This window comes from Phyllobates terribilis, unplaced genomic scaffold (genome assembly GCF_046119375.1).
Source record: "Phyllobates terribilis strain yellow unplaced genomic scaffold, ASM4611937v1 Scaffold_2__4_contigs__length_985480577, whole genome shotgun sequence".
Lineage (NCBI taxonomy): Eukaryota > Metazoa > Chordata > Amphibia > Anura > Dendrobatidae > Phyllobates > Phyllobates terribilis.
Window position 1 is genome coordinate 710,282,643 of NW_027362762.1, and position 20,971 is coordinate 710,303,613.

The 20,971-nt window shown below is 44.4% G+C and overlaps 1 protein-coding gene across 2 annotated transcripts in view; it reads right to left on the bottom strand.

Annotated features, from left to right (window-relative positions):
- Nucleotides 1–20,787, bottom strand: part of MAGI3 (membrane associated guanylate kinase, WW and PDZ domain containing 3) — a 362,774-nt gene extending 341,987 nt beyond the window's left edge. Inside the window, exon 1 of one of the 2 annotated variants that reach the window (XM_073667169.1) lies at nucleotides 19,373–20,761. In XM_073667169.1, coding sequence (XP_073523270.1) covers nucleotides 19,373–19,676 — 304 coding nt within the window. In that variant the 5' untranslated portion in view covers nucleotides 19,677–20,761. Of the gene's footprint in view, nucleotides 1–19,372 lie in introns of both variants that reach the window. The other variant, XM_073667171.1, reaches the window with a different exon arrangement.
- Between the last annotated feature and the right edge of the window lie 184 nt (nucleotides 20,788–20,971).

Here is a 20,971-nt window from a genome sequence, read left to right on the forward strand (position 1 = left end):
CCACTCGCTGCAGGAGACATTCTCCTCGGCGTGAGCGCTCGCACGGATTACAGTGGGTGACACTTAGTAGAGGTTAGTATAAGGTTTTTTTTATTTTATTCTTTTTACAGTTGGACACAGCTTGTATAGACTATTACTCTCATCATTGACCCTGCTGGTACTGATCGCAGTGCCTGCAGGGATCTATGATGAGGGCAGCGCTCAGCGCTCTTCCCAAGCACTGGGTGCTAACTGTCATCAGTGTGCGGGACTTTTTGCGGTCTGGACAGCAGGTAAAAAACAGACATGCCAGCGTGTTTTGCCCACGGACACCACATGGTCTGTAGAAAGTGGAAACACACTGACATGTGCACATACGCATTCATGTGAATGGGTCTACGTGTGTCAGTGTCTCTGGTACGTGTGGAAACGGTCACCGCATGTACGGACGTGTGAAAGAGCCCTTAGTATGTATCTGTGTGCGCTTGTTTTCGTGTGTGTAAGCGCGCTTCTGCATGTCTGTGTGCTCTTCCGAAGATTTATTATATTTGGAGAGAGATGGGAGAGAAATTTTAGGAGACAGAATGGGGAGATGTGTGAAGAAACAGTATGGTGAACTAGGGGAGGGGTGGGAATGAGTGCAGAAACAGAATGGGGAAGGGGGATGTGTGAAGAAACAGTATGGTGAACTAGGGGAGGGGTGGGAATGGGTGCGAGAACAGAATGGGGATGTATGAGGAAACAGTATGGAGAGTAGGGGAATAGTGTGAGGAGACAGTATGGCAGGAGAAAAGTGTGAGGTGACACAGCACAGAGACTAGGTAGTGTGGGGGAAGGTATAGAGATGCGGCAGTATGGTGGGGACAGTGTGAGGGCACAGCAAGGATGGAACAGTATGCTGAGGAGGGGGAGTGTGATGAAGGGGCACAGTATAGAGACTGGGCACTATAGGGGGGACACAGTGTGAGAGGACAATGTGAAGAGGGGGCCCAGTATGGTAAGGAGAGGACAGTGTGGAGAGCAGGTACCATAAGAGGGGTAGAGTGTATGTCATGTTTTGTGCAGGGAGCATTGTAAGAGTTAGGTTTATTCAGGGGCTCAGTGTAGATATTTTTATTCGGGAGCATTATAATGACACTGCTATCTTTAAGGGCATCGTGTGGGGATGATCTGCAGAAGACCGGAGAAGATGGAAGTCTGCAGAGACGAGCTGTGGATGAGAAAACTCATCATGGAGACTGGACAAGAGGGAGACGAAAAGAGAGAGAACGACTCTAATCAGAGAAGCCGTCTCAGGTAAGATACCTGGATGTAAATGTTCATTTGTGATCCTGCCTGCGTCTCATCAGTACTGTGGTTCCTGTATGGTCCGCTTTCTGATGATGACTGATAACAACTCCCAGTATCTCTATTGTTAGTTACATACTGGGAGTTGTAGGTTTATGTGATACAAAGATATATGGGGCTGACCTGACATTACAAATGATGGTGGTTCAGATGATGTATTCATGTACTGATGAGTTTGTGCGCGTCTGCGTGTGTGTGCGCTTCTGCGTGTTTGTGCGCGTCTACGTATCTGGAATAATATGTATTTTGTAAGATGTGTGTATGTAAGAGTCCATTGTGGTGTGTAATAACATTCATATGCTTGAGACACCTTTACTAAATCTATTAGGACTCACTCACATGTGTTAGGGAATTCCATTTGTCTTTCCACATTTAGGAACAGACAAGTGAAATTTGCTAACCTTGTCATAACCATAGGGTTGTACTTGTATGGAGCGGGTTCAGGAGCTGAGCCTGCTCCATACCAGGCAGATGTCGGCTGTGTTACATAGCCGGCGTCTGCCTGTAACAGCAGTGATCAGAGCTCGCCTTGATTGCTGCTGTTTTGAGTATTTAAGTGCCCTTGTCAATCACTGACAGCAGCATTTAGCTAGCACGATGGCCGGTGCATGCAGTCACCTGCTCCCTTCTGCCCCCTGTGACGCAGTTGCAGATTGCTGATGGGTTGCCAGTAGTGCTGAGTGAGCGTGGTCGGACAAGGTGTTATCTCAGCATGCTCGGGTGTTATCCAGGTATCTTGTAGTGCTCTGCTAATATGCTCGAGTCCCCAGGGTAGCAATGTTTTGCGGTGGTAGACAGAAGCAACATATGCAGGGATTACCTAACAAACAGGCAATTCCTGCATGTGTTGCGTCTGTCTACCGCCGCAAAACATGCTACCCTGGGGACTCGAGCATATTAGCAGAGCACTACAAGATACCTGGATAACACCTGAGCATGCTGGGATCACACCTTATCTGACCATTCTCGCTCAGCACTAGTTACCAGGTGCTGCTGCCATGTTAGTCGTTCAATGAAGCTCAGCCTGAGGTTGGCCTCCATGGAAGTGTCACAATCAAGGTGCCGGACGTTATTGCAGCACCCTCACTTTGTAGTTCGCAGTGACTGTAATGTCTCCCTCCTTGCACCGATCCTATGACAGGAAGCGAGTGGCGGCAGGGAGAATAAAACGTAATTTTCTCCGTGTAGCCAACGCTTTTCCATTAAGCCGTCTAACCAGGCTTTAAACCCTATTTACCTGCAGATTACCCCTATATCTGCAGATAAATAGCGTTTTTCAAGGTGACAAGTTACCATTAAAGGGACTCTGGCAGTACGGAATGACTGTTCGAACAAAGTCCTGCCGCTCAGTGCTCCACAGCGCAGCCAATCATGTAACTATAGTGCATTATAGACAAGCATAACAAGTAATAAAACCGTTTATGGTGGGCTGTAGTGTGGGCCCCTAGAGTCAGTTCCCCTGGTGGGCCCTAGGCACCCCAGTCCGACCCTGGACACATGTAATGCTAATTAGTGGACACAATTTGATTTAACATGTCCCTTTTGTCACATTATTTTCAGGGGTACCATCATTTCTGTCCAGGCTATTTCATGAGTTTAATTTTTTTTTAAATTCTGTGGAAGAAGGGTTGAAAAGCAATGACTGACTTTCATTTGTTCATTGTCATAGATTTTTAATTTAGTATTACTTTTGTCAGATTCGAGTTATTTCTGTGACCATTGTGGGTTTTTCTTTAATTTCCAACAATTTTGACCACGTGTGCAGCCATAGTTCTCATGGTTTTCCGATAATGCCCTAGCAAATCTAGAATGGACATTCTCAGACAGGGGGTCTTAAATGGATGTTGTTTTATTAGAAGAGTTCATCACTGTTATTAGATTGGTGGGGGTCTGAGTGTAGACATCCATGCCAATCAGTATTTTGAATAGACTAAAAAGTTTCAGTGAACATCAAATCCCCTAAAAGTCAACAGCAGTTTGGAGAGGTGACGGCGCCCCGGTGAGCACCAAGTCTCCATCATTTACACCATGTAGCACATGCTCTACCTCTAATATCAACTGTGCTTGGTACCGCAGCTCAGGCCCATTGGGCCTGGTAACAATGAAGGGTACACGGCGCATGAAGAAGCAATGTGGCCCCTTCAAACAAGTGATGGTGCCGAGTCTGACAACCAAAAATTGATGGTCTATCCTAATGATAAGCAATCAATTTTAAGGAACTGGAAAAAAACTTTAAAATAGTTGTTATAATATAATGAAATTCTTTGATACTTTAAAATTTAAATTCGATTTTATTTTCTCTGAAATGTCAAGATCTCCGCTTGCTGACAGTGGATAGAAAAATTCTTGTTCACATCCAAAGCGTGGAAATACATTAAAGTGAAACTGACAGCTTTCTGCCAGGTATGTCTGACCGCAGCATACCTTGAACAGGAGACTAACCAGACAGGTAGGTCCCCTGTTGTCTTTTCGACACCTGCTGCCCTTGAGTAATAGGTCTCTCCCTGTGTGCATGTATAGGGAGACACCTGTCATTCCAGGGCAGCGGTGGGGAGAAGAAGCCGCGGACACGCCTGTATGACTAGTCTCCCGAGCAGCTCAGTCCCCTGAGTCAAACATATATGGCTGAGATCATACAACCAGTGCCTGATACATGCTGTTGGGGATCGTGTTCACTTCAACAACGAAAGTTTCTCTCACCTGAGCCCTCCTTACAAGCACTGAATCCAGTCAATGCAGTACACTAATACACAACAAGCTATCAAGATTTGTAGCCAATTTATTAATTTTAGTCACTAAGGTCAGGTGGAGATGAGTGTATTTTCGGTCTGAGTGCGATCCGAAAAAAAAATATCGCACCTACATTAGTCTATGGGGTCATGCACATGTCCGATTTTCTTCTTGGACAGAGTCTGCCCAAGTAGGAAAAAAATAAAATAAATCACTGCACATCGCTGATTCAATATGCAAGTCAATGAGTCAGTGGGAAACATTGGACTGCACTCGGATGACATCTGAGTGCAGTCCGATTTTCACAGACTGACAGAATGGAGAAGATGGAGACTTTTTTTCTCCATCTTCTCCCCATCCGAAAGAATCGGATCACATTCTTTGATCAGAGTGTCATTTGCCTAATCTCGAATGAGAGAACCTACGGCCGTCTGCACCTGCCCTTATATAGCACCATCATATTCCACAGCGCTTTACAGACATTATCGACACTGTCCCCATTAGAGCAAACAACCTAGATTCCCTATCAGTATGTCTTTGGAGTGTGGGAGGAAACCAACACAAACATGTGGGTTGCAGATGTTGTCCTTGGTGGGACTTGAACCCAGGACCCCAGTGCTGCAAGGCTGCAGGGCTAACCACTGAGTCACCATAGTTTAGCCTGCATCCAACTGTAGTGCACTCTGCCTCTGAAAAATAAAAAAAAATTCCACAAACATCCAAATTTGACAGAAAATGTTAATTATAATATGCAGGGAAAGGAAATTATTTAATAACCAATAAAATGGGCCACAGACTGCGGCGCCAGGCCTTCTGCAGCCTGCAAACGGGATCCGAAATCAGCTCGCTCCAGGAATTAGAGCGTTTATTTCAGCAGCCAGACCGCGCTAGAAATCCTGCTTTAGAAGTATGCATCTGTATTCTTGGTTGTCGTTCGTTTCAATTTCTTCCTACTTCCAGACACAGCCATCTGCTTAGCCCGTGTATCACATGCCTGGTATTATAGCTTCAATTACTCAGGCATGCCAGCATGAAACTCATGAATATTATTTCTAGTCAGCAATTAAAATGTTAAGAGTCAGATTTGCTTGACGGCTCTACTGATCTGTGACAGCGGAGACGGTTCGCGCAAAATCGCAGTTTCTAGATCTAAACGTTATTCTGCGCAATGCTGCTAGCCTCCAAACACAGGAGCGATCCAAGCCATTCTGGAAACATTACTGCTGTCAAACAGGACAGGCTTATAAATGAGAGGAAAACATTCCGGCTGGTTTCTGTATTTTATTGCACCGCTGGCGGCTCAGGTAGATCCTTTCTAGATTACTAAACATCTGTGGCCGAAATACTGTCTTGTAAGGCAGCGAATAACCCTGACCTGGTAAAAGATAAAGCCGGCTGCAAGGAAATAACAACCATTTAGAAATTACAGTATTTTCTTTTTAAAGTTCAGCTGGGAAAAGTCACGGTCTGCCATGCCGTCTGGTTTAGAGAAGTTCGGCAAAGTAAAAGCATCAACAGTTAATGAGTAAGACCTATGATGGACACGGTAATAGGTCCTACGCAAATCCCCGGATTGAGAGTGATTGAGCATTCAAGGAACACTAAACAACGAAAACGCACAGAAAAATAAATGCATAAAAATGACCAAGTTGTACCTTATTTCCAATTAAAACTTTGTCCTATGAACACCCGTGTGAAGCAGATCCAGTGAACAAAAATATTGGATCAGTTTCAACCTGAAGAAAAAACTGATCAAGTTTAAAAATGATCCATTCACACTGACCTCAATGATTTAACGATCGGATCCAGCAGCAATCAGTTATGTGGGCCAGTCCAAAACGTTGCGTCTGCACAACTTGTGTCCCACAAAAATAAATAAATAAGTGATTGCTGCTGGATCTGTTTGTTACATCATTGAAGGCAATATGAAAGGATCAGTTTTAAACTGAACCTGTATTTTTGGTTTCTTGGATCTGTATCAAATGAATGATTACTGCACATGTGAGCCTGACGCCTCACTGTCCTGCGTCTGGCTGTAGGATAACTGGCTGCAGTAGGACAAATGATCACTGAGGGGTGGTATTCCAGTAACCCAACAGCTAAAAATGGAAGAGATAAGCAGAAGATTAACCCCTTAGATTTCCACAAGATTTTTAAGAGACTAAAGCCCCCCCATACACAGTAGATAGCTGTTGGCCAAACAATGGTTCAGGCGTTTGTTTGGGGAACAACTATTTCTCCTGACTAAGCCCTATGAGAATGGAGGTGCCAGACTCCTCTGGCGGAGGCTTTTCTCAGAGAACAAAAAGAATCAGTAGTCCGAAAATCAGACATGCTGGAACTTCCCTTCAAAAACATCATCTGTCGGGGAAAGATTTAGGAGCCCCTCATATGTAATAGACTGTCGGCCAGTCCCATTGATATTGGCAGGTGCAACGACGTTAATCTAAAATGTATGAAAGACATAAGGCACCGATTCGTCAAGATTGGCTTATCGTATGCCATTCTGAATAGAGTGCGTACTTGAGTAAAATCTGCCAAAATTCATTAAAGGGAACCTGTCACCAGATATAACGCTGTTAACCTGCAATACGCGGTTGATCTGCAGGTTAACAATGTTGTTATGCTGCCCGGCGCCTGAACGCAGCCAAATTCAGCAGGGAGAAAATTAACTTTATTCTCCCCACCAGCATTTGAATTCAGTCATGGGGGCAGAGGCGAAGCAGGTTCAGTCATCTCTCTGAGAATACAGAGTGGTCGCTGTAACCGTGCCCCCGGCTCTGACTGACGCTCCCTCTGCATTGCGGCCAGCTGTCAGTTAGTGCCGGGGGCGCGGTTACAGCTGCCACACTGTATTCTCAGAACGATGACTCCTGGTACCCTCGCCTCCATGACTGAACCCGAATGCTGGCAGGGAGAATAAAGTTCATTTTCTCCCCACTGCAGTTGTCTCTGCCACATAGTCCTCCTGCTGTGTAGCCACACCCCCACTACTGATTGGCAGCTTTCTGCCTATGCACCGTGTACAGAAAGCTGCCAATCGGTGATGTGGGCTGGATTATGCAGAACTTAGCATTCAGAGAACTGCTAGATCTGCAGCAGAGAATTTTTTTTATCAAAATGATAGCATGCAGCCTAATAAGTGATACATCACTGAAATCAGGGTCTCAGTCCCTACAATATGCCACTCTCAGATTACATAGCAAAAAACAGTAACAGATTTACTTGAATCGGTGATGCAATATATTTTTTTTATACCAGTCACTCATCTTACAGTGATACATCATGTATGTAAACGAAAAAGAAAAGAAAACCCTTTGTAAATGCTATCCACCACTTTCATCATTCTTTGGAAAAGGACAAAGGAATAGTACAATGTCTGCCAGCGGTTCAGAGAGCTCAGCATTCCCACTGGTTTAACTCTTCAGTGGCATCTTATAGATTTTCTGCGTATTGGGCGCAGCAAAAAAAAAAAAACATAAAAAAACATGGGCTAATAAAACTTCAATAAGGGATAAAATACCTTCAAAAAATAAAAAAAGGAAAAAGGGATTAAACTGCAATGGGAAGATTATGGGTTATGTTGACAGTGAACACAGATTCGCACAACAGGAATGCTATCTGACAAGCAGGTTTATGAGGCTGATGCATTATTAGAATTTGTTTTGACTGTACATACGGGAGGAAGAGGAGGGGGAGAGAACGATGAGCACAGCGCTCCCTGCTGATCGTCCCCAGCGCTGGCGAGAACCAAGACTAAGAAATCGCCAAAAGAGGTTGCTGAAAAGACTTGAAATGGTCAATGCAGCAAAATGATACTTGCCATATAAAACAGTGCTTGTTATTGTTAAAGGGAACCTGTCAGGTCCCCAACCGCTAGTAAAGCAGAACGTATGGGGATTTCTGTATTCTGACACTGTGTTTTCTATAATTTACCAACGCTGTAGCGTATCCTGCGGCATTGCATATACTAGTGAGGCAGGACTAGTCCGAGGTGGCGTTTCTTCTTCTCCCCCCTCATGGAGAATAATACAATATATAATAATACACCCGCAGACAAAGAATATGGTTTCTCCTGTGTCCTCTCTGCATCTACAGTTTAGTATAAAGCAAAACTCATAAACATCTTCAGGTTTCATCACACAGCAGATAAAGTGGGGGGAGGGGCACAGCTGACAACACTGGGAGAGGAAAGATGCAGAAGTGCATATAATCACACTCAGTTCTGCTGTTCTCCCCCCTCCAACCACATTGACTGCCATGAGATAAAAGCTGAAGGTGTACTCAAACTCACATTGGATGTGCTACCTCTCCTCACAATGACGGCCTTAAAATAAAGCTACAAGTGGTGTATTAAATCTCACTCGGCTCTATATAACACAGTAAGTGCATAAATCAGGGCTAAGAGCAAGGCTGTCTATCATTACTTCTCACAGGAGAAAGCATGTTCTTCTGACCTTCTGGGGGTGTGTTCTTTTCATCCCTACAAGGCTCCATCTGCATATAATTGGTCAACATCATACAGGAGAAGAAGTACACGCCCCCAGAAAAGAATCTCCGCTAACACCCTCTTGGATTCATCCTAGATTATAACCTACACTTTAGAAGCTAATATCTCCACAACGGAGAGGAGAAATTAAAAAATAAATACATTTTATTCCTCTCTGTAGCCACTATTTCATGAGGTGGTCAGCTTAAGATGCTAAAACTGGTGAAAGGTCCTCTTTAAATTAAATATCAAGTAAATCATAAATGTATTAATGCAGGAAATAATCACGAACAAGAAATATCACAATATCCTTTTCATTCAGAAATTTTAGGGATTATGTAACCACAAGACTTTCCACAATAGTTGATTGCACAATATAGAATGTTTCAGATCATCATAAGAGATTATTAATACATTACACATTTGGTATGATTCAATCACATGAGATATTTTACTGTTTATGCCATGCTTTAAACTAGTACAATATACTGTCATGGGCAAAACATTACTAAGCACGGGGAATAAATACATTTCAATACACTTTTACTCATAGGGAGCTTTATTGAAGTATCGAGAGTGTATTATCTTTTCTAGTTGGAAGTTTGATAAAACATATGATGTTCATTACATTTTTTTTTTATTATTTTGCTAGCATAAAAATAATTTTAAAAAAGGACTAAACTGCTATCTATAAGTCTCCTATATGAACCAACTTCTACTTAAGGCCCTTGATCCTTTGAGAATGGGCAGCATTAAAGATTTAGGTCAGTCTTTAAACTTCAAAAAGGTATAGAAAAACAAAATAAAAGAAAAACAAACAAAACTATTACAACAGCCTAGCACACCACACAGGCAGCGATGACACTATAGGAAGGAATTTATTGTCTTTTTGTTGTAGACATCAGCACAATAGACCTAATCTTTGTAGACTGCTGGTGGGAAAATGACAATTAAGGTCATGTAATACTCTTTCCATGAGTTAATTGGAGCTTTTAAGAAAGTCTGTTCAAACAAACCGCTCTGTTGTCCTGGTAATGGGCTTCCCACAAAGGTGGACATATGTTTCCGCAGTGCCTGATGGAGCCAACTGAAGGGTTCACTATGGTCCGGTTACTAAGGGTGCATTCACACTGGCTGACTGTGGCCGTTAAATGACCAAAGGTTGTCTACATGCAAACTGATTGGCAGTCAGTGTATATTCACACGTTGCGTTTTTGCAGTACATCGTCTATGCAGTTCTTCACATGTCTATATTTTTTGGCAGACACAAAAAAACAAAAAAAGAAGAATGTAGACATTTCAGTTTTCATCCCAGTCTTAAATAAAAATTACCAGTTAAAGATTAGGGGTCTGAAAAACTAGGGCAGCCCACGGGTGCCATCCTAGTTGTACATTAGTACTGACTGATATAAGAAATTAGGAAACAGTCATCAGGTTGTTGTTTTTTTACATATCAAAAAAAAACTGACGCACCGACCAAAAAGTGATGAAATTCAGTTTTTCATGTCTGGATGAGTCCTTACAGATGCATACATACCAATTTTTAAAGGGGTTTTCCTACGAACAGTTAATTTTAAATCAACATTTTAATCAATAGATCTTGGAATAAAAATAATTTCCACAATTTTGTGTTGAAAAAAAATGTTCCTGTGCCGAGATAATCTTATAAATGTGTCCCTGCTGTGTACTGTATAATGGCTGAATCTGACCGTACAGGAACATGGTCTGATTATACTACAGTCGCTGGGCAGCATAAGAGTGTACAGACATTACAGCATGGGATCACAGATGATTAGTTTGCACTTTGTTCGTGGGAAAACCCCTTTAAGTATTTTGCATTCCGGTACATAGCTGGAGATACAGATTTTGCATCTGTAACAGTCACAAAAAAATGCTCTACTCGAAGGACGTATGGAGCGTGAACCCTTATACCCAACACACTTAATGAATACAAGTAACCTAATTAAAATATTTCATCGTCTGATCTCCATTTTTCAGATTAGCATATGTTATATAATTCTTTATGGTGTAAAAGGAAACCTGTCATGTCAAAAAATGCCATTAACCTGCAGCTATATAGTATTTTAAAGCTTTGCAGCCATTGCTATGAAAGCCCCACTACAGGGAGGACATTAACTTTATTCCTCCCAGCAGCCTCCGGCTTTCAGTCATAGAGGCACAGCCACAGCTTAGTGTATAGTGAGTGAAGGCTGTAACCACGCTCCAGCTCTGACTGACAATCGGCTCTACAGTGAATCAGTACAGAGCCGGAGCGTGGTTACAGCTTTCACTCACTGTGTACTGAGCGGTGACTGAAGTCGGCTGCGCCTCTATGACTGAAAGCTGGAGGCTGCCAGGAGGAATAAAGTTAATTTCCTCCCAATATCTTTGGCTTCTGAATGCTACAAACCTGCAGATTAACCCCACATCAGCAGGTTAATAGCGATTTGGGACATGACAGGTTCCCTTTAAGACCAAGTCAGTAATTTGTTCAAAGTTACATGGAGAAAACAGAATCTCTGCTCATTGCTTCACTTACACAATCAACACTAACCACAGAGCTAATCATTCCTCAACATGACAATTGCCATGGGGAACGTACACAAAACAGCACTATATACAGCTGACAGAAGTGTCCATGCAAGAGTTACACCTCCAGATGTCACAAGCTGAACATGACCCATTTTACTCCGTTAACCAAGATCTCTGCATGTGTCGGATATTATTATATACAGTATGGAAATATTTCAAGCCACATTCACACTTGTGCTTTGGGCCTTGATTAAAAAAAATATGGGAGGGATGATAAAAACAGCCATATAGTGACCTGGACCTTGCGTATATGCACATGTGTGTTTGTAGGTGTGGACATCTGTGTGTAGGTGTAGTAGTCAAATGTAAGTGTCATTTCAGGTGAACATGGCCAAGGCTGCCTCTATCTTTCCCCTCCCCTCTCCATAAACTTCTATGAGCAGCAACTCATCTTATGCCTCAGCAATGTGAAAATCTGTATTCACTGAAAACAGATTATTCCTGTGAATCCAGGAGGTGAAAAACAGAATTCTCCGATACGACATTTTGTAATATATCTTACCTTACTTGTACTATTGAGTTATGAAATAAAATAAAATGATGGTTACTTGTTAAACGGAATCTGTCAGCGGGTTTTGCTGCTTAATCTGAGAGCAGCATAATGTAGAGACAGGGACCCTGATTCCAGTGATGTGCCATTTATTGGGATGTTAGCTGTAGTTTTGATAAAATCACTCTTATCAGTAGATTATCACTAGAGGACTAGTGAACCAGCTGTCATGTAGTCCAACCACACCCCCACCACCGATTGGCAGCTTACTGTGTAGCTAGAAAGCGTCCAATCAGTAGTGTGGGCGGGGTTATACAGAGCTCAGCATTCAGAGAACTGCTACATCCTTATTTGAGAAAACAGGGATTTTATCAAAACTGCAGAAACCAGCCCAATAAGTGACACATCGTTGGAATCAGGGACTCTTCCACTGTATCATGCTGCTCTCACATGGGGTTGCAAAAACCTGCTGATGAATTCACATTAAGAGACAGATTTATTTAACCTCATAATCCTTACAAGCAGTTTCTGTAGAAAGGCAGATACATATGGGTTTGGAGGGATTATGGTTGGCATCTTTACAAGCTGTTATGGTTGGCATCTGGAAACAAAGTTTCGCTTTCATTTTGCGTTAATCCATCTTCCCACAAAATGTGATTGATTTGGTATCCAGCTGACTGCACTGAGCACTATGGCTATCTGCTACTTCATTCAGACGCACTGCAGACATCAGGAGCTGCACGTCACAAGGTGCCGGCATTCAGACCCCAATAGTGGGCATAACCAGCGAATGCCAAGCCAATCTGTCATCCAAACAGGAAAGAAAACAGATCTGAACAAATCGCGGCGTACACACTCTGTATGAGGCTAGTTAAGAAAATCCTCAGGTACTACAGCTTCAGAAACACAAAACCTGTGGGAATTCACAGTCCTGTGTTATCTCAGTAACAAAAATGTCCCCCAGCTGCATCTGCATTTCACAGACAGCGGGGCTCACCTAGCAATGTACAAGGGAGGACGGGAACAAAAAACGACAAGATGTGATACGTGGGCCGCCATGTTACGTTACGCCAAGTTCACACCATGAGCTTTTTCTGCTGAGTATTTTTGTGTGCAAAAAAACTTCAAGCAAAGTGGATTGAATTTATAGAAATCTCGCGCCCACTGTGACTTTTTTTTTTTTTTTTTTTTTAATTCTTCGGAAAGTGACCCGCAGTGCGATTTTGAATGCCAATTTCTCCTGCATTTAATGTGTGTTTAATTTGTGGATTTTACCCATAGAGTTGAATGAGTCTGAGTCTGTGCACAAGTTAAGTATTTTCAGCGTTTTTTTCTGCGCAGATTTGTCAGAAAAACTGAATCATTTTGTAGCACCGGCAAAGTGAAATCTCATGCTCATGTTACTTATTTTTTCCGTGCAGAATTAAATCTGCGGCATGTCAATTCTTTCTGCGTTTTTATAGTATTTTTACTCGTTACAAAGGGGAAAAAAAAACACATAAAAAAATGCATGCAAAAAAACACAAAACACCCCAATAACATGTTTTTACTGCCAATATAGCAGAATTTGCATAAGATTATTTGGCTGCAAATACTGAACATGTGTACATACCCAAAAAAAATGCATTTGAGCTTTTATTGTATTTCCGCAGCGAAAACTCAATTAAAGCCCACATTTAATCTGTACATGACCAATAAAGCATTATCAAAACTAATTACCAGTAAGTAGGCAAAAAAAAAAATTGAAAACATGTCACACCAAAAAGATAAAACCAAAGCTAAAAAAAAACGCAATAAAAAAATAACTAAAAAATGCAATGAAATAAAAATGCAAGTAACCTAATTTAGTAAATTGGTGCAGAATAAAAATGGCACCGAATACTCAACGTCGGAGCATCGTCTTGGTCATACGCCGGGCACAACGTTCGGGAGCTCCATCATAGGACCAACATGTGACACAACAGACTGAAGAAATGGCCGACCGACCTCAAACCCTAACAAGAAAGTATAGAAAAAGGCATTAAAGTCAATTACATGGCTGGCATTTCTGCTGGAATGTCTCCCCTCGGGATGTCAAGGCTACACCATAGGTCAGGCAAAGGGTCAAAATACTTGACGCCCAACCATTTCCCCCCTAAGATAAACAATGTACTGGGCACAGGGACCAAGGATTCTTACAGCCACATGGATACAAAGAAAGGACAGCCATTTGTGACTTTCTGGCCATTTGTCAAGAGAGGGGGAGCAAAGGTTCCCGTGTGATCTGTTCTCATAGTCAAGGTCAGAGATTAGTACAGGAGGAATCTGCCAGCAGAAGACAAGTTGTATCAGGGTACAAGCGCAGCGCCAACAGGGATTGTGCGGAGCGCCTGGCTTTCTTGGTGTCCTAAGCAGATATTTTGATTGCTTCTTTACTGCTGCAGAAGTTAACCATTTAGGTGTGGTTGTCGCTATATTGCTTGTCACCCATCTTTCCTAGAAAACTATGTAATTAAGAATTGGCTCGGAAGTAAAAGGGAATCTCTCAGAAGGTTTTTGCTATGTAATACAATGTAGGGGTTAAAACACAGAATTCAGTGATATGTCACTTTATCAGGCTGTGAGCTGTTGTACTTACAATGAAGGTCTTATCACCTGGACATTATCACTACTGGACAAGGTATTACTTGACTGCTAGTCTGAACACACCCCCTCCTGTGATGAGCAGCTCACTGTCACTAGACAATGTACATATAAGGCCAGTTTCACATGTCCGTATATCTCTGGTACCGGAGATATCCATGTCCCGTGTGTGTCACAGGTGTGGCAACCGTGTGCCACATCAGGAGCACGCATACCAGTGCCTGGGAATCAATGTAGAATTAGCGCCGTTCACAAAGCACCCGGTACTGAACGCTGCCCTCATCATGGTTCCCTGCCAGCGCTGCGATCAGCACCAGCAGGGACAACGAGGAGGGTAGTAGTAGTCTGCTCCCAGTGTGTCCACATGTGTAAAAATCATTGTCCTTGCTTGTGCTGATCACAGCACCGGCAGGGAACCATGATGAGGGCAGCGTTCAGCACCCGGCGCTTGGGAACAGTGCTAACTGTAGAGCTGATTCCCAGTCGCCAGTATGTGTCACATGGATGGCATCCGTGTGCGGCACATGTTTACACGGACCCATTGACTTGAATAGGTCTGTGTGATCCGTTCTGTCATCCAAAAACAGACATGTCAGCGTGTGGAGCACATGGACACACGTTTCATGGAAACACACTGACATGTGCACAGACCCATTCATTTGAATGGGTCTGTGTGTGTCAGTGTCTCCGGTACATGTGGAAACTGTCACCACACATACTGGAAACACTGACGTGTGAAAGAGTCCTAAGGCTATAGTTTGGGCTCAGGGTTAGCACTATGAGCTCTCCATGCTACAGCTAAGAACTCTGTGTCACAACAATACATCGCTGGAATCAAGGTTTCTTTACCTACATTACGCTGCTCTCAGATGAGATAGCACAAACCTTGAGACAAATTCCCGTTAAGTAAAAAAAATAAATCAAGTATTTTAGATTCCTTCCTATATACATACTATTCCTTTCAAGTCCACTTGTGGCTACAGTCAGCCTCAATTACCTAGCCTTTAGATGGATGATCCCATCATATGCATTTATCATCTCTTTAATAATATATTGAAAATGATTTAATAATACTTAAATGTAATTTATCAATGCTAAAGGTTCTCGCTGGGTAAAAAAGAAGCACAGCGGGCATGAGATTTCTATGAATCCCATCCAGTTTTCTGGAACTGTAAGATGATGACGGGGTAAAAATATGCAGCGTCAAAAACGGACCAAAAACGCATCGTGTATACACAGCCTTAGAATGCATCGCGTCCACTACCCCTTCTCATATCGCACACTTGGCCCTGATAAAATAAAAATGATTATACCCACCTCCCGTGCTGGCGCTGTTCCTGCGGTGTCGGCATTCGCTCTCACTGGGGCGCCCAATCAGCACTGGCGTCACTGACTCCGCCTCCTGTCAAATTAAACATTAAGAGGAAGTCAGAGAGCAGCTGCAGCCTGGATGTCCTCTTCATGTTTGATTTGTCCGAAGGCGGAGTCAGTGACGCCAGTGCTAACTGGGCGCTGGGGTCACGTGTCACATCAACCACACGAGAGCCCCGGGAACGCGAATGCTGACACCGCGGGAACGGCACCAGCACGGGAGGTGAGCATAATTTTATCGGAGCCAAATATTTAGATCAATAAGGGGTTGTCCAAGTGGTGGACAACCCCTTTAAAGTTTACAGTATTCTATCTATCAATCCATTTTTGGAGTGCAGTATAACCAGGTAGCGATGGGTATCACTACCTGAAGAAGCTTTGTTCTACAGACAGTGAGCTCCAGCCACACCCCTCTTTCCCTGAAGAAGCTTTGCTCTACAGACATGGTGAGCTCTACCCACACCCCTCTTTCCCTGAAGAAGCTTTGTTCTACAGACATGGTGAGCTCTAGCCACACCCCTCTTTCCCTGGAGAAGCTTTGTTCTACAGACATGGTGAGCTCTACCCACACCCCTCTTTCTCTGAAGAAGCTTTGTTCTACAGACATGGTGAGCTCTACTCACACCCCTCTTTCCCTGGAGAAGCTTTGTTCTACAGACATAGTGAGCTCCAGCCACACCCCTCTTTCCCTGAAGAAGCTTTGCTCTACAGACATGGTGAGCTCTACCCACACCCCTCTTTCCCTGGAGAAGCTTTGTTCTACAGACATGGTGAGCTCTAGCCACACCCCTCTTTCCCTGGAGAAGCTTTGTTCTACAGACATGGTGAGCTCTAGCCACACCCCTCTTTCCCTGGAGAAGCTTTGTTCTACAGACATGGTGAGCTCTACCCACACCCCTCTTTCTCTGAAGAAGCTTTGTTCTACAGACATGGTGAGCTCTACTCACACCCCTCTTTCCCTGAAGAAGCTTTGTTCTACAGACATGGTGAGCTCTACTCACACCCCTCTTTCCCTGAAGAAGCTTTGTTCTACAGACATAGTGAGCTCCAGCCACACCCCTCTTTCCCTGAAGAAGCTTTGCTCTACAGACATGGTGAGCTCTACCCACACCCCTCTTTCCCTGAAGAAGCTTTGTTCTACAGACATGGTGAGCTCTAGCCACACCCCTCTTTCCCTGGAGAAGCTTTGTTCTACAGACATGGTGAGCTCTACCCACACCCCTCTTTCCCTGAAGAAGCTTTGTTCTACAGACATGGTGAGCTCTACCCACACCCCTCTTTCCCTGAAGAAGCTTTGTTCTACAGACATGGTGAGCTCTACCCACACCCCTCTTTCCCTGAAGAAGCTTTGTTCTACAGACATGGTGACCTCTAGCCACACCCCTCTTTCCCTGAAGAAGCTTTGTTCTACAGACATGGTGACCTCTAGCCACACCCCTCTTTCCCTGAAGAAGCTTTGTTCTACAGACATGGTGACCTCTAGCCACACCGCTCTTTCTCTGGAGAAGCTTTGTTCTACAGACATGGTGAGTTCTACCCACATCCCTCTTTCCCTGGAGAAGTTTTACCAGAGGTGGCATTAAGAGGTATATTGATTTTCAGCAAAGAAAGAAACTTGATAGAAGAAGAGGACTCCAGTGGATGGATTTTATTTAGGAACAAATATTTTTAATTCTAAGGGTAGTAAGAAGCACTTCGAATCTAGAAAAAAACGATACAACCATCAGCCTTTATGATGTCAAGGTCGGCATATGAAGTTCCTTCCACTACGGTAAGATGTCGGGAGAAGCGTCTGAGGGAATGTGCACACGTGGGACACGACTAGGTAATAAAGGCCTAGTGTGACATCCTCCGCACGCAATGGGATGTCCTCCTAGAGACAGCAGCAGGAATCATAGTGTTACAGTACACAGGACGGATCACAGTCTACAAATAATGTTATCTCCCCTGGTATTCCATCTATACATATGTACATATGCTCCCTGATACCGCCAGATTTCACAACAACACACATGCATCACACCGGCAAATCCAGTACAACCCGACCAACTAGTTCTGGGGCCAACACTGGAATGCGAAGAGCTCGTTGTCTGCCAGCCAGGGGCAAAGGTCATATAGTCCTGAAAACCTTGCATGATTTACAAACCCCCTTGATAGGTAACAATATACTGGAAGCCTCATCCACATATCTGATTAGATAGCCTGAATCTGCCCTGGATCTTAGGTGCAGAACTTCTCAGGGTATGGATTCTCTCATAACGAGGAGTGGGAGCCATTTTTCTCTGTCTTTCTGGTGTTGAGGAGGCAGTCCTACATATCAGTATGCCGAGAGCGTCACACATGATGATCTCTACAGGAGCATGGAGGACTAGAAGTGTCACTCACTGGTCACAGCTTGTGCGCTGAGCCACAGCCTGGATGTCTATCAGCTGATGCTTAGGAAATAAGGAGGCCAAACATGTATTTACAAGGGGTTTTAAAATATCCGGAAATGAAAATTATAACAGAAACATTGTTATATACGAAGCTTTTCTTTTATAATCAGTAAATGGGATAACTTTTCCATGAGACCCCAGTAATTGGGTATCTTAAATTTTGCTGGCACATATGTAATGCCAGAACTACCACGTTTGTAAAGGCTGGCATCGGGCATATGTCTATATAGCATTGGCACATTTGCATTCTATTCTCAACTAGAGTTGTCACCCAGGAGAACGATACAAGGACCTGTAATACCAGGTTTGATAATAGCAATATAAGATTGGATTATAGTAATTTCCAATGTTGACTTTAGTAGTTCCAAACCAAGGAACTGAGAAGTTCACCTTAAATGAACCCCCCAAGCAAAACCGGTTCTTGCTGTCCTGTGAGTGGTATAAAGAGTTAAAAATATTAATAATAACCAAATAGGACTGTAATAGGAACACCCTAAACTGCAGCCACTAGATCATAGAAATCTATGACTAGTGGGGAAATGGTTCAGATGCTCCATTCTGGGGACCAGAAGAGGTTTAACTCTTGGATCCCCGATGATACTCAAAACAAAATGTGTCTGAAGACTACAGTGACCTTGGCCTTCAGGCTGAGGCTAGATGGCGACACTGTTCGCGATGCTTGTCATGTGACCAAAGCCACTATGTGTTGCTGCTACATCACATTGCAAAACAAGTGAATGGGGTCAAACTGCGACCATGACAAGCAAGTCCGACCTGATCAGATTTTTTGTGACTTGCTTGTTGCAACATCCTCCGATGACCTCAAGACCCCATTCACTTGTGTTGCGTTGTGATGTAGCAGTGACATCAATAGTGCAACAACAGATTCCACTATGGAATATCCGGTACTGAAATGTAAGGCCCAGCTGAGCTGTGAACTTCAGAGGGGACACTGTGGGAATGAACAGCCCCCAATAATCACCATAGTAACAGTCTCCCACACACAGGAAAGTTACTGGTGGGACTACAGATCCATGACTACTGCACAGAGCAGACAGTAATGGAAGAAGTTACTTCCAATATGGAACTGCTGACAGCTACGTCTCTGTGGAAGAATAAATGAGGTTAAATAATTGATACTGATCACAAAAGTGGAAAAACATGAGCATTCAAATCCGCCACATACATAGAAAATCGACATTAACAAAGCCAGAAACATAAGCAACCAGGAATGTCCGAGCCTTACAGAAAGCCGGCCCTGGGCTCCGTGCCGGCACATTACCTCAGCCTCCAGAATAAATTGCACAAGGCACTTACCAGGCTTGACGGTCTTCAGACGGATGGGTTCCCTGAAGTGTCTGATCACTGCCAGGGTATCCCGGTGTGTAAGGCCACTGACGGGCGTCCCATTCACTTCCAGCAGTACATCCCCTTGGCTGGGTACCTTGCCCGCAATATAGCTTGCAGCATCCTCTCGGAGGCGGCCCAGGAACGGGAACTCTCCGTGCTCAGCGCCCCCGCGGACCTCCAGGAGGGCAGTCGGATCTCCCCCCATCCCAGATAGCCCACATTCCTGCACTTTGCTCAGCCAGTGCTTCTTTTTTTTCAGCGTTTTGGACATGGTGCCGCATACGGGAGACGGCACTAACCTCTCCGCTCAACAGTTAGGAGAATATTCCAACAACGACAACAGAAAGACTACAACATAATCAAAGACAACACACACAATGGCTGAAAAGTGATGATGAAGAATACCTGCTGAATTCCCAGCTGGCATCAGTGACAGCACATCTGACAGCTCAGCATGTACCCGAGCAGAGGAGAACAAAAACTGGCACAACAGCTGCGCCAATCCGCCAGCAAAATCAGAGTTCAGGGCTCCCCCACCATGGGACGGAGGAAGAAAACTGCACAGTGTGCACAGGGACAAGGCAATATCTCCGGGAAAGGACCCTCAAAGACGGATCCGATCGCAACGATAAAGGACGCAGGAAATCAATGTGTCAGACTACGGGAGGGGAGTAAAACAATAAACAATTACTAAACAAGAACAAATCAGCCTAGATGACACCCCCTACAGCCCCTGGGGGAGAGCGGGTATGGGAGCCAATCTGGGGGAAACATTAACCCTCACCTGCCCAACAAGCCACCTCTATGGGGTCACTGACAGCAGCAATGGAGGCAGCCACTGGGCAGCTGCACAGACACCAGGTGACCTGCTCTTAACCCATTAATGGCCTCTTCCAAGAACTTTCCCCATGTGATGGATGGGGACACACAGGTGGCTCAGCCCAGCAGCGCTATGTGGGGGAGAACACCGCCTCAGTCCATCACTCCCGGCAGCCTTAACCCCTGATCGTCCTCCTTTGCACCACAGGCTGTTGTCAGGGGGCTCTCAGCTGACAAGCTTGAAGTTCTGCTGGAGAAGTTAGCCTGGGTTGGGGCTCAGAGAGGGGGTGTGCCAGGAAGCAGCCTGTCACTGGGATCCTTGCACATGGAACCAGTCCCTGTTGAATCTGGGGGAGGGGGCCCCAGGGAGAGACGCGGGAATCCTCTTCACAGATGCAGCGACCCGGTGACTCCCCCGGTATCACCCCCTGCCGCTGCTGATCCAGCTACAATCCTACCGCTCCACGTCCGGATGCTGCCTGGACGGAGACTAACAAGGGACTGTGAGCTAGCGAGGGTGCGCAACTCAGCGCGGGCTACACCACGCCCATATCCCACCGTAGCTCCGCCTTTCTGTAAACACAGCCTGTGCAATACTACAAAGACCACACCCACATTCCACTGCTATACACGCCCACTTCAGATAGACGCCCTCTTTAGCATGACGTTGAACGTCTTCAAGTTTTCCGAGAGCAGTAATCGTCGCCGGCGGGGGCGTGGTTATTGGTCTGACACCGTCCTCCTCCA